General features: G+C 51.2%; 2 protein-coding genes across 3 annotated transcripts; both read left to right on the top strand.

The window, feature by feature from the left end:
• Positions 1-139: 139 nt before the first annotated feature.
• On the top strand, positions 140-12,376 carry Dph1 (diphthamide biosynthesis 1). 2 transcript variants are annotated; one of them, XM_036197608.1, is made up of 13 exons: positions 140-248; positions 4,482-4,634; positions 4,736-4,799; positions 6,331-6,452; positions 6,989-7,146; positions 7,295-7,416; positions 9,118-9,186; positions 9,581-9,737; positions 9,852-9,952; positions 10,913-10,991; positions 11,378-11,512; positions 11,659-11,765; positions 12,316-12,376. In XM_036197608.1, the coding sequence occupies exons 1-12, from the start codon at positions 188-190 to the stop codon at positions 11,746-11,748; spliced, it is 1,311 nt and encodes a 436-aa protein (XP_036053501.1). In that variant the 5' UTR covers positions 140-187; the 3' UTR covers positions 11,749-11,765; positions 12,316-12,376. The 2 variants fall into 2 exon arrangements, with proteins under 2 accessions (XP_036053501.1, XP_036053502.1); XM_036197609.1 differs by having other exon boundaries at positions 11,659-11,761; positions 12,316-12,374.
• Ovca2 (OVCA2 serine hydrolase domain containing) lies at positions 11,762-13,118 on the top strand. The gene is made up of 2 exons (XM_036197610.1): positions 11,762-12,091; positions 12,316-13,118. The coding sequence occupies exons 1-2, from the start codon at positions 11,908-11,910 to the stop codon at positions 12,813-12,815; spliced, it is 684 nt and encodes a 227-aa protein (XP_036053503.1). The 5' UTR covers positions 11,762-11,907; the 3' UTR covers positions 12,816-13,118.
• Positions 13,119-13,345: the final 227 nt, after the last annotated feature.

The following is a 13,345-nucleotide window of genomic DNA, read 5'->3' as shown; positions in this document are numbered from 1 at the left end:
GGCGAGTCCTGAGAGTCCAGACCCTTGGGGCCAAAGGCGGCCCGTTGTAGCACCGCCCACATCTCTTTAGTCTCCGCCCTGCGCGAATCCCCGCCCTTTGCTGGCCGCTCGGCGGTCGATAGTGCTGTCTGGGTTCTCCGCGTTCTTCCAGCACTGCCTTTTTGGTCCCCACGTGGGTTCCAGGGTGATGGCGGCGCTTGTTGTGTCGGAGACAGCGGAGCCAGGAAGCCGGGTCGGCCCTGGCAGAGGTGGGTGCAGCAACGCTGTGGCCTCCAGACCTTGCATTTCGGGTGGGACCCCCAGGTCAGGGACAGGGCGGGAGGTGACTCCTTTCTCCTCGAGACCCGAGAGTCTCATGCTGTTAGAAGTTCTGGGCTTCCATCACCAGAGCCCCAGGGACCAGTCTTTCGGGACGTGAAGAGCTGTCCCTCCTGGGAGTTTATGATCCTCAAGGCGAAACTACACCCTATCCCGGGTTGGCAGACTGACCCCGGAAGAGTGACGGATAAGACGGATCCGGGGGGAAGGGACCGTGGTGCGTTTTACACGTGGACAAGGAATGCTTTTATTTATGCGAAGAGGCACTTGGTATCCTTCACCAGGAACTAGCCAGCGCCCACTAAATGCCAGCCCTGTGCTAGGTGTAGGGACTAGAATACTCCCTTGACCTAAGGATCTCTACTCAACTGGGGGGCGGGGGATACTGATGCACACAGAAGATGACAGCCTTGATAAAGGAGGAGGTGCCTCCTGCTCCTCATGCTAGCACATGCCATGACCAAAAAGACCTGTTTTAAGATATTGTGCGGGGAAGCCGGCGAGTCCAAGCTAGTTTGTTCAAGGCCATGAAAACAACTGACCAAACGCTCTGACAGCGATAATATGTAAATGTTGTCTAAGGGCCCCTACCAAGCTATAGAGTTCTTCAGGGTACCCCTCCACCACAGTAGATGCAAGTACGGGTCTGGAAGGATCCCTTGTATCATAGGTGCCTAGCAGAAGTTCTGATACATAGCACGGGCTCTGTAGTTATGGGATGTCTAAATTAATTTCTTGTCTTCTCATATCTCCAAACTGGCTCCTAGTGAAATACCATCAATACCGGGGACAATAGGAGGTTCAGGATAAGTCCTTGCTGATGAGCCTCAGTATTTTTTTTTTTAACCAGAAATTGAGTATTTTTTTAATTTAGTTTTTTTTAACACATTCATTTTGTTTATTTTACATTACTTATGCTTATTTGACGGTATGTGTCACAGTGCCTGTGGGGGGGGGGTGTCAAAGAACAACCAGAAGAGTCCGTTTTCCCCATGTGGGGCTCAGGAATGGAGCCCAGGTCCTCGGACTTGGAGGCGGGCACCTTTACCCACTAGGCTGTCTGCTGGCCTCAGTGTTTTCTTTTGTCTTCAAGGCTGTATTTGTGTACCTCTCTGCCCAGGCTGGAGTGTCGCTCCCAGGTGTAAAGTCACTCTTACCTGTTTGTCGCTGATGGCACTAAAGTGTATTCTTTCTGGCCTTCCTAGGTTGAACGTAAGGGCCACAGACTAGGGAACTTGTTAGTTCAATGTATGGTGCTTATTTCCCTTTAATTAAAATTTTTTTTTTTAAGTTTATTTTTACTTATGTGTCTGTGTGTCACCTGTAGGGGTGCCTGAAGAGGTAGGAAGATCCTGTCAGATTCTTCTGGAGCTGGAGTTACAAAACCACTGAGCTGCCCCGCCCTCAGCCCCGCCCCCAATTGTGGCTGTTTTGAGACTCAATTTGAGACTCCCTGTAGCCTAGACAAACCACCATGACCACCACCAACAACAACAAAATTAAAAAGTTACACACAACACACACACACACAGAGGAGACAGATACTGGGGATTGAACCCAGGGCCTTGTACGTGCGTTGCGAGCAGTCTGAGTTATACACCTAATCCTTTTCACTTTTCATTTTGAGACAAAGTCAGAATCAGTTGCTCAGGCTGGCTGTGAACTTTCGATTTTATTTTCCTGCCTAACTTCCTAAGTAGCAGAGATTACAGGCCTTCTCTACCATGCCGTGTGTGTGTGTGTGTGTGTGTGTGTGTGTGTGTGTGTGTGTGTATGTATGTGTGTGTGAGTGTGTATGTATGTAAGTGTATATGTGTGTGTATGGGTGTACATGTGAGTGTGTATGTGAGTGTATATGTGAGTGTGTATGTATATGTGTGTATATGTGAGTGTGTATGTATGTGTGTGTGTATATGTGTGTGTGAGTGTATATGTGTGTGTGTAGGCCAGAGGTCAGTGTCGGGTATCTTGCTTTTTCCACCTTCTTTTTTTTCTTTAAGATTTATTTATTATGTATACAGAAGAGGGCACCAGATCTCATTACAGATGGTTGTGAGCCACCATGTGGGTGCTGGGAATTGAACTCAGGATCTCTGGAAGAGCAGCCAGTGCTCTTAACCGCTGAGCTATCTCTCCAGCCCCATCTTCTTTTTAATTAAAAAAGTTTTTTTGTTGTTGTTGTTTGTTTGTTTGTCCTCCCCCCACCCCCAGACAGGATTTCCCTGTGTAGTTTTGTGCCTGTCCTGGATCTCACTTTGTAGCCCAGGCTGGCCTCAAACTCACAAAGATCTGCCTGCCTCTGCCTCCCGAGTGCTGGGATTAAAGGCGTGTGCCACCACTGGCCAGCAAGATTTTTTTTTAAGCCAGGCATGTGACACTCTTTTAATCCTGGCACTTGGAAGGCAGAGGCAGGTGGATTTCTGAGTTTGAGACCAGCCTTATCTACAGAGTGAGTTCCAGGACAGCCAAGGCTACACAGAGAAACCCTGTCTCAGGAAAAAAAAAAAGAGTAAAGTAAATATGTATTTGTTATGTATATGAGCGTGTGGAGATCCTAATATCACTGAAGGGAGTCAGTTCTCTTTTACCATATTGGTTCAGGGAACTGACTCAGGTCCTCAGACTCAGGCAGGTACCTTCATGCTGAGTCATCTTTCCAGGCCTCCACCTTCATTTTTTCCCCCAATAGTTTTTTCTTTTTAATATTTATTTATTATATATACATTGTTCTGCCTTTATGTATGCCTGCACGCCCAGAGAGGAGCAGCCAGTGCTCTTAACCACTGAGCCATCTCTCCAGCTCCATTATTGTTATTATTATTATTTATTTTATTTTTTTTAAGATTTATTTTTTGCCAGGTGGTAGTGGCGCATACCTTAATCCCAGCACTCACTCGGGAGGCAGAGGCAGGAGGATCTCTGTGAGTTCAAGATCATCCTGGGCTACAGAGTGAGTTCCAGAACAGGCTCCAAAACTACACAGAGAAACCCTGTCCAGGGGGGAGGAGGAAGAGATTTATTTTTTATTTATGTGTGTGTTTCTTGTATGCACACGTGAGCAGGGACCCCTGGAGGCCAGAAATGGGTGTTGAATCCCCTGGAGTTGGAGTTACAGGCTGTTGTCATAACAAGTGCTCACAGCTCTGAGCTGGCTCTCCAGCACACCACTTGCCTTTTCTGATTCAGTATCAGTGAAACTGTAGCTCATTGATTTGCCGAGGCTGGCTCTCCAACAAGCCGCAGCACTGGGATTGCAGGCCTGCGTTGTGACCAGCTTTTTTCTTTTCTTTCTTTCTTCTTTCTTTCTTTCTTTCTTTCTTTCTTTCTTTCTTTCTTTTTTTTTTTTTTTTTTTTTGTGTGTGTGTGTGTGGGTCGCAGTTTTAAGACAGGGTTTCTCTGTGTAACAGCGCTGTCCTGTCCTGGGACTCACTCTGTAGACCAGGCTGGCCTTGAACTTACAGAGATCCCGAGTGCCACCCCACACTGCCCGGCTTTTGTGTGTGTGTGTGACCAGGTATTTTTTGGCATGGGTGCTGGGGATCTGAACTGACATTCTCATACCTGTGTGACAAGCACTTTACCTTTTCTTCACCCTTGATTTTTGTGGGTTTTTTTGTTGTTTTCTGAGACAGGGTCTCTCTATGTCACTCAGGATGTCTTGGAACTCACTATATAGGCCAGGCTAGCCTCAAATTTAGAGATGGGTTTTTGGGGTTTTTTTTGAGACAAGGTTTTTATGTTGCCCTTGCTGGTCTTGACACTTGATTCTCTTGCCTCAGGGGTACACCCCACGTCCAGCTTTATTACCCTTTTAGATGAGGAGGGGATGAAGGCATGGATTAGTCAATGTGGACCACGTCCATGGGACTTCTGGGTCACCAGACTCACTCTCCTTTGCTTTTTAGCCTTTTCTGTGCTGTTTCTAGTCCTGAGGAGTGAGCCATACCCCTGTTATGACTGCACAGCATAGAAGTACATTATGCAGGTTTTCCCCCTGGTTTGTGGGTTGTCTCTATCTGTAGGATGAATTCAGTTGAACCAAAGCTGGGTGGATGTCCTCTGTGTGTGGAATCTGGGCCTTCAGTCTAGAGTCAACAGATGAAATGACTCTGGCTGCCTGTGGTCTAGGGCAGATGCAGACTCAGGCCTTATGTTTGTTCTAGGTCGCATCTCTCGGGGTCGACTGGCCAATCAGATCCCCCCTGAGATCCTGAACAACCCCCAGCTGCAGACTGCCGTCCAAGCCCTGCCTTCTAACTACAACTTTGAGATCCCCAAGACCATCTGGAGGATCCAACAAGCCCACGCCAAGAAGGGTGAGCCCCCAAAGGCTGGAGCTGGGGTGCCTGCCCAGACACAGCCATGTCCCTGTGTCCCATCTCTGGCTCTCTGCCTTCATGTCTTCTTTGTCTTGCAGTGGCCTTACAGATGCCAGAAGGCCTCCTCCTCTTTGCCTGCACTATTGTGGATATCTTGGAAAGGTGAGGCTTGGGCACCGGAGAGCAAGCTGAGTCTTTGCCCAGTATAGTTACACCTGCTGGCATCATCTTCTCTTCTGGACCACTGGCTAGCCTCTAAGCCTCCGACAAGCAGATGCGCACACAGGGAAAAACTCAACACAAAACTCCCTTCTCCTGTATACTCTAGACAAGGGCAAAGAAGTTAGTGCCAGTTTCTGGGTCAGAACAGGTGGTAGCATCTGGGAGGAACCTAAGTGGGTGAGGGTGTGGCTGTTAAGGGTGGGGGCAGAGTGGGGGGTGAGGGGCTGGGGAGTGGAAGAGGGTGCATCTACTTCTCAGACTCAGTTTGGGTGGGAGTAGGCATGGGTGGCAGAGGAGAGAGAGGCCTAGGGAAAGGTATTCAGTTCCTCACCCCCTCCTTCTAAGTTTCTTCATGACAATGAGCCATTGCTGGGGGCTGGGGGGGAGCAGCTCTCAGCCATCTGGAGCCAGCATGGGCACAGGGAGGGGGGGTGCAGGAAGGGGGAGGTCATCTCCTGCTGAGAACCTCCTACTTCCCTGCTGCTGCCCTCCCCCCTCCCCCTCCCTGCCACCACAGACCCACTTCCCTGCTCCCACCCTCTTGCCCCTTGGGGATGCTCTCTGGGGCTCAGGCCAATTTGCATACATTTTAATCTATAAAAAATTAAGTGCTCTGGCTGACTCAGAGCCTGGGCTGCATTCTAAGGAGCTGAATAATCGGCTTCTGTGCACAGTCTGATTTGGGGAAGGGGGTGGAGGAGGGGGCAGATTGGCAGCGCTTCAGTTTCCCCTACTACACCCTAGAGGAGGAATGGGGGAGCCCAGTCACAAAGCCCGCATCTGTGCTCAGGTACGGTCTCTCCTCTGGAGAGCTCAACCTCCTGCTCTGTCCCAGCGGTGAGTTTAGGGCTGCAGGGTCTTTCCTACCCACCCTGCCCCCCAGTGATTCAGGCCTGGCAGCAGATCTCATAACAATGTGCTGTCCAGAGCCCACTCTTCCTGATGCATGAGGAGTGTGGGCAGCGCCATGTGCTGTAGGAGAGCTGTACATGGGTCCTCCCCATCTTGGGGCACCTATGGCTTTGCATAAGGGTGGGGAGCTGGTGAGGTCTGGGCAAGGGGTGGCCATGTGTATCTATACATCCATGCCCACACAACAACAGTGCCAGAGCTTGTGTGGGGGTGGGGGTTGGGGGGGAATTTTTCCCTGCCCTGGGAAGGATGACTCAGTCTTGGGGTCCGTGTTGGACTCTGCATGTGGGGTAGGGGTCCTGCTTGCAGTCTAGGGCTGGACAGGGTGCTGCAGACATATCCTCACACAGCGACTGTTCCAGGAGCCGCTGCCAGGGCTGAGGGAGGTGGCAGCTGCGCTCCTCCTACTCTTGGTTGGCAGCTGCCAACTCAAGGACTTAAAAGACATAGGGAAAGAAGAGCTGGGTCCCGAGACGCCTCCAGAGTTAGGACTGTCTCCCGACTCACTCCTTGTATTGCTGGACCATTGTTTCCCCCACCCCCACCCCCACCCCTCCAGGTTCACAGAGGCTGAAGTGATGGTGATGGGTGATGTGACCTACGGGGCTTGCTGTGTAGATGACTTCACTGCAAGGGCCTTGGGAGTCGACTTTCTGGTGCACTATGGCCACAGCTGTCTAGGTATGGTGGGCTGGGACACCAGTCCTGGCAGGGAGGCAGGCTGCAGGTTGATCTCCATCATGAGTTCCTCTTGTTATATCTACTTGCAAGCACAGAATCCCTTCTGGTTTCCAGGATGGCTTTGGCCTTTCTGCTTTGCTGGTGACTCTTTCCTCAGGATTTGGCTGCCTTGGAAATCCTGCTACTGTCTCAGATGTGCATGTTTGATGTTTTTGTTTGTTTGAGACAGTCTTACTCTGTAGCCCAGGAAGGCCTGGAACCTAACAGCTGTCTTCCTGTTTTAGCTTCCCAGATGCTAGGATTACAGGTGCGAGTTGCCACACCTGGCAGGTGCAGGTGTTTGAAAAGCTGATGGTGGTAGAACAGACTGGGTACCCAGCTAAGTGATGAGAAAGAGTTCCAGGAGACTGTGATCCTCCTTCTCCCTAATCTCCCAAGCCAAAGGCACTGTCCTGGCTACTTCTAAGACTGAGACTGGGCCAGGCTTCCTGCTCCTCCTGCTTTTTTAGAACACTTTTTTGAACTCTTCTCTGTAGTTCCCATGGACACATCAGTCCAAGACTTCCGTGTGTTGTATGTCTTTGTGGATATCCGGATAGATACTGCCCACCTTCTGGACTCGGTCCGCCTCACCTTTACCCCAGGCAGTTCACTTGCTCTGGTCAGCACTATTCAGTTTGTGTCAACTTTGCAGGTAAGTAGATGAAGGACTTCGAGCCTCCCATGGGGTAGAAAGGGTTCTCCAGGGTGCTCCTGGCTCCTGTGCTGGTGCTCTGAGCTCTTCCTCTCTGGCCTTGGCTTTCTCCCAGCTACTTGTTTCCCGTCCTTCATTATCAATACAGGCAGCTGCACAGGAGCTGAAAGCTGATTATCACGTCAGTGTCCCACAGTGCAAGCCCCTGTCCCCTGGGGAGATCCTAGGCTGCACATCCCCTCGACTACCCAAGGATGTGGAAGCTGTTGTGTAAGTTAAAAATGGAGGCTAGTTTGTAGAGACACACAAAACATGCTCAGGGAAGGAGCTTGAGGCTCCTGGTTCAGGAAAAGAGGCTGAATCTGAAGCTCCTAACCTGTGTGTTCAAAGTCACCTTGCAAGATGGAGCCCAAGTGGGGACTACACTTCAGGTTGACTTGAACCTTCCCGTGTTCCATCCTTCATCCAGAAGGCTATGCCTAGGGTGGAGACGGAACTCAGAAGGCCTGATGGGAGGGATCAGGATGGGTAGAAATGGAGGGAATGTAATTGGAGAAGATGGATGGGCACGCCCAGGCTGCAGCCCCATTAATTTAGCATCCGGACAGCTAACAAGCAGGAGCAGTGTGTCTCCTGCCGCCTAATTATTTTAGGTAATGGAAATGCTTAATGTTGTGTGAATGCAGCCAGCCTCAGAGCCGACAGCTCCTCTGGAGGGGAGTTCTTTCCTAGCTAATGGCAAGAAAGATGGGAGGGCATTGGCTCTGTCCCGCCCCTGGGGGCTTTGGGTACTGGTCCTGCATAGGACACTCCTGCCCTTAGCCCCACTTCAGGCCTTCCAGAGCCCAGACCTGTCAGTCCTGTTCCCTGAGGGCCATTCCGCATGTGCATGTGCCAGTATAATGGATGTTCTTCATCCGGGGCTTCAAGGTGTGTCTTGAGGGAGATACCCTGAGTGTTGGCCTGGTCTACAGAGTGAGTTTCAGGTCAGCCAGGGCTACAGAGAAACCCTTTCCTAAAAAAAAAGAAGCAAACAAAAGGATGTGAGTGGCTATGGGTGGCTTGAGTATATTAATGTCCTCAGACCCTGGGTGTTTCCTGTGGATAGCAACAGTGTAGGTGTGTTAGTTACTTAGTTCAGGGCTGGAAATCAGAAGACCAGGAAATAGCAGCTCTTATAACTCAGCACGGGGCCAGTGCTGTTTGGTTCAAGAGTAGCCTCTGTGTACCCTAGAACCTCCTCTATGGCCTATATGACATACAGTTAAATTTTTTTATGTCTTTATTTATTTTGGATTTCTGAGACAGGGTTTCCCTGTGTAGCTCTGGTTGTCCTGGAACTCCCTCTGTAGACCAGGCTGGCCTCAAACTCAGAAATCTGCCTGCCTCTGCCTCCTGAGTGACATTACTGCCTAGTGAGTGGATCACCTCCACCCAGCTTCTTTATTGTTCTTGTATGAATGTTTTGCCTTCATGTATGTCCGTTTGCTACGTGTAAGCCTGGTCCATGTTGAGGTCAGAAGAGGGCATCAGTCCTCTAGGACAGACAGGAGTTACAGGTGGCTTTGAACCACTGTTTAGGTGCTGTGAATGGAACCCAGGTCCTCTGAAAGAGCCATCTCTCCAGCCCTGAGTATAGAGAACATCTTAGACACAACTTCTTATGTCTGTGTTGATCTTAATAAAAGAGAAACTGTCCCTCAGCTTTCAAAGTAGGCTCTCCTGGGCCCAGGTGGCCTTTCGTTGGCCCTGGCACTTCCTTTACTTTTCCCACAGAAGCCTGGATACACAGCTAGAGGTGTTTCCTAGGCACCTAAGTCCAGGTCCTTGCTGTACATATGAGAGGCCTAAGGTGAATTGAGGACTGTCTTCAGCAGCATGGGGGCTGAGGACTCAGTCATCTGGACCTGTGAGCCAGGGCACCCCCTGTGCTACCCCACACCACACTTACACACTCTTTCCTCCATGTAGGTATCTTGGAGATGGCCGCTTCCATCTGGAGTCTGTCATGATAGCCAACCCTAATGTCCCCGCTTACCGGTATGGGCTGGGGAGGGCTGGCCATCTGAGGCAGGGTCCCTAATGTCCCCGCTTACTGGTATGGGCTGGGGAGGGCTGGCCATCTGAGGCAGGGTTCTCACCCTGGAGGCCTACAATAGGCTATTCCACATTCCCTGTTCACTAATTGGCAGCCATCCCTAACTGAGGCACAACTGGAATTTAGACCCAGGACTGCTGTTGCCTACCTGGGAGTCATACCAAGCTCCTAAAACACTGCCTTGCTCTCCCCTGCTCTAGCTGTGGGGTTGATCTCATTACAATCCTTATTCCTGCCTGGGGCAAGATTTCTTAATTACTTGCTTAGATCCTGTGTCAGGAAACCACTCAGCCAGTGTGACTCTGGCTGTCACAGTGACCCTGGCACTTTTTCCAGGTACGACCCATATAGCAAAGTCCTATCCAGAGAGCACTATGACCATCAGCGCATGCAGGCCATTCGCCAGGAAGCCATTGCTGCGGCACGCTCAGCCAAGTCCTGGGGCCTTATTCTGGGAACTTTGGGCCGACAGGGTAGTCCCAAGATCCTGGAGGTGAGAGGCTCAGCATCAGGAGGAGGGGCTGACGGGAAAGTAGCTGTAGGCCAAAGAACCTCGCTTTGGCTGTTTCATCACAGAGACTCCAACTGGGCCTCCTTCTTCCAACAGCACTTGGAATCTCGGCTCAAAGACTTGGGACTTCCCTTCGTGAGGCTTTTGCTCTCTGAGATCTTCCCCAGCAAGCTCAGTCTATTTCCTGGGGTGGATGTGTAAGTTCCTCGACCTTGCCTATGTAGGATGACAGCTGAAGGGAGCTTAGAAATCAGGTTCTCCTAGCACAGATTTAAGGATGGAGCCAATGGGAATTGCATGTGTGGTCTTGAAATTTTCATATTTATCAAGCATCTATCTAGCAGGGGCCACCCTTGACCATGGGCCACCTGCATTGTCTGACCATCATAGTAGTCTTGTGGGTTGAGTGTGTGAGGGTACTATGTACATACTCTGGTTCTAGGGGAGGTAACTACCCACAAATGAACTACCCCCAGAAAGCTCTTAGGGTACCGGGGAGATCGATGGCTTATGGAGTAAAGGTCTGACCTGAGCTTGAGTCTCTTAAGGTGAAAGTTTTTTTCCTTTTGTTCTTTTTTCTTTTGATTTATTGAGATAGGGTTTCTCTGTGTAATAGCTCTGGACATCCTGAAACTTGCTTTGTAGATCAGGCTGGCCTCAAACTCACGCCTCTGCCTTCTGAGTGCTAGGATTAAAGGCCTGTGCCATCACTGCCCGGCTGGAATTTTTTTTTCTTTTGCATGTGTAGAGCTCCAGTGTCCACCCTCAGGTGCTATCCCCTCTCTTTCTCTAATTTTCTGAGACAGGGTCTCTCACAGACCTGGAGCTTGCCAAGTAGGCTGGCTTGCAATCCACCTGTCTGGGCCTCCCTAGTGCTGGGGTACAACACACACACACACACACACACACACACACACACACCACACTTTTTTTTTTTGAAATGCAATAGTTCTGGGAGTTAAGGTCAAGACCTTGGCCCACAAGGCAAGCACTTTCGAGTTAGTTATCTTCCCAACAGTATAGTTCTCCTAAAACAATAGAATCAATTTGTCAACATCCTACAACATCCTATTGACAAATAAATGGTCATGTTCTTCAGTGTGGTACCTCAGAAAGAGGTGGCCTCCATGTCAAGTTTTACTGACTTCTTTTCTTAGGTGGGTGCAGGTGGCATGTCCACGCCTCTCCATTGACTGGGGTTCAGCCTTTCCCAAGCCACTGCTGACACCCTATGAGGTAACAACCACATCTGGAAAGTCTGCAGGAGAGTGGGCTTTGTACCTCCTGTCAAGAGAGGGTTGTGAGATGGCTGGCATCCTGATCATGTTCCAAGGTTGGGCCACCATCTTGTTTGTAGCTTTTTTTGTTTGTGTTTAAGAATTGGTTCTGACACTTGGTCTATACTGTTGGTCGTAGCCCAGACTGGCTGCAGTTTATGGAGTGCTGGGAGGCAAGGGCCGCCACACCTGACTCACTGTGTAAATGAGTCTCTCCTCACATTTCTTTTTTTGTAGTATATATTATATAATAATTATATCCTAAGAATACTACCTTTCTTAGGCTGTGGTCAAATATACTAATGCAGAGCGGGGGAAGTATTCTTTCATGTTTTTCTTCTCTAGGCGGCCGTGGCCTTGAAGGACATCCCCTGGCAGCAGCCCTACCCTATGGACTTCTACGCCGGCAGCTCCTTAGGGCCGTGGACAGTGAATCACGGTCGGGACCCCGGACCCCGAGGTCTCGGCCAGCCGGGCAAGGTAGGGACATCAACGATGGCGGAGTTGAGTTAGGCTGCCTCCCCAGCGACGTGAGCCACGGCCGCCGCCCTGAGGACACCCGGGAAAATGCAGGTTTGCCGGGTGGAGCTCGCAGTAGTGAGACCTGGCTTTGTCGGCTCCCCCAGGTGCAGCAGGGCTTGAGCGGCCCATCTCCAGCCCAGGCCTGTGAGGGCTGCAGCTGCGCCGAGCAGAGGACTGCACCCACGGCTCCCTGAGACGTCGCGCCTGGCAGGTGTTTACAGCCACACCCCACCTTTTTGTCTTAGGAGTGCCCGCCCTCTCTGAGTCCCCGCCTTCTGGGTGTTGCCCGCCAGGGCCCCGCCCCCCGTTCTCACTTCCGCCCAGGAAAGGCCCGCTTCCGGTGGCTCTGCAGCATGGCCGCGCGGCGGCCTCTGAGAGTGCTGTGCCTGGCGGGCTTCCGGCAGAGCGAGCGCGGCTTCCGTGAGAAGACTGGAGCGCTGAGAAAGGCGCTGCGGGGCCGCGCAGAGCTCGTGTGCCTCAGCGGGCCGCACCCGGTCCCCGAGGCAGCGGCTCCCGAGGGCGCCGGGCCAGACTCCGGTGAGACAAGCCTCCGGAAGTGCCCCGCGTCCTCTCGGTTCTTCTCACCCACTCCCTTTAACCCAGGCTCCAGCCTGCGCTTCCGGATTTTCTCCTTTATCTGTGTCTCTTTTCCCCTCGCCCTACCAAGTCTCCTGGTCGCGTCTTCCCCAAGCTTTGCCCCCTCTCTTTCTCCCTGGTCCCCTCTAACCCTGACCCTGTGCTCTCCTCCCATCTGCTCCTAGGGCCCTGTGCTCCGGAGGAGCAGCCTCGAGGCTGGTGGTTCTCTGAACAGGAAGCAGATGTTTTCTCCGCGCTGGAAGAGCCTACAGCATGCAGGGGTTTGGAGGCGGCCCTGGAAACTGTGGCACAGGCTCTGAACACGCTGGGACCTTTTGACGGACTTCTTGGCTTCAGCCAGGGGGCTGCACTGGCAGCTTTTGTGTGTGCCCTGAGTCAGGCAGGCGATCCCCGCTTCCCCTTGCCGCGATTTATCATACTTGTGTCGGGGTTCTGTCCCCGAGGCCGTGGCTTTAAGGAATCCATCCTGCAGAGCCCCTTGTCAATGCCTTCGCTTCATGTTTTTGGGGACACTGATCGAGTTATCCCTTCTCAGGAGAGTATGCAATTGGCCAGCCAATTCCTTGGCGCTGTCACCCTCACCCACTCTGGTGGTCACTTCATTCCAGCAGCTGCATCCCAGCGTCAGGCCTACCTCAAGTTCTTGGACCAGTTTGCAGAGTGAAGGATCAACAGATGTCTCTGAACTGCTCCCACTGGCTCTAGCAGCCCGTTGCCTGATGCCCTCCTGTTGTTAAACGAGTGGACTCCACTGTGGCACTCTTACCGTGGCTAGTTAAAGACAACTATCAGTTCTCAGGACTCACATAAACCCTGTGCTTTACTGGAGCAAAGAGGTGCAGGCAGCCTTAATTGACTTCATTTATGATAAACATGAGAAGGCCAGAAAGCCCGTGAGAGGAAAGTGATGTGCAAGCAGGGGCTGGCACCCTTATGACTGGTGCACAATAAAGTGGTTTAAGATTGAGCTTCTTTTGTCTGGCACACAGAACCCCAGGGCAGCACCAAGCTAGAGATTACTTGCAGTTCTGAGCCCCCAAACACATTTTTGGTGGAACTCATTTTTTTTTTAATTTTGTGTCTTAAAATTCTGCTTATTTATTTTGTGTATGTGCGTATACAAGCCATGATCATGTGGAGGTTAGAGAACTAGAGGGCGCTGATTCTCTCCTCCAACCATGTGCGTCCAGAGTG

The sequence above is a fragment of the Onychomys torridus genome, chromosome 8 (genome assembly GCF_903995425.1).
Source record: "Onychomys torridus chromosome 8, mOncTor1.1, whole genome shotgun sequence".
NCBI lineage: Eukaryota > Metazoa > Chordata > Mammalia > Rodentia > Cricetidae > Onychomys > Onychomys torridus.
This window is presented reverse-complemented; position numbering and strand designations above follow the sequence as displayed.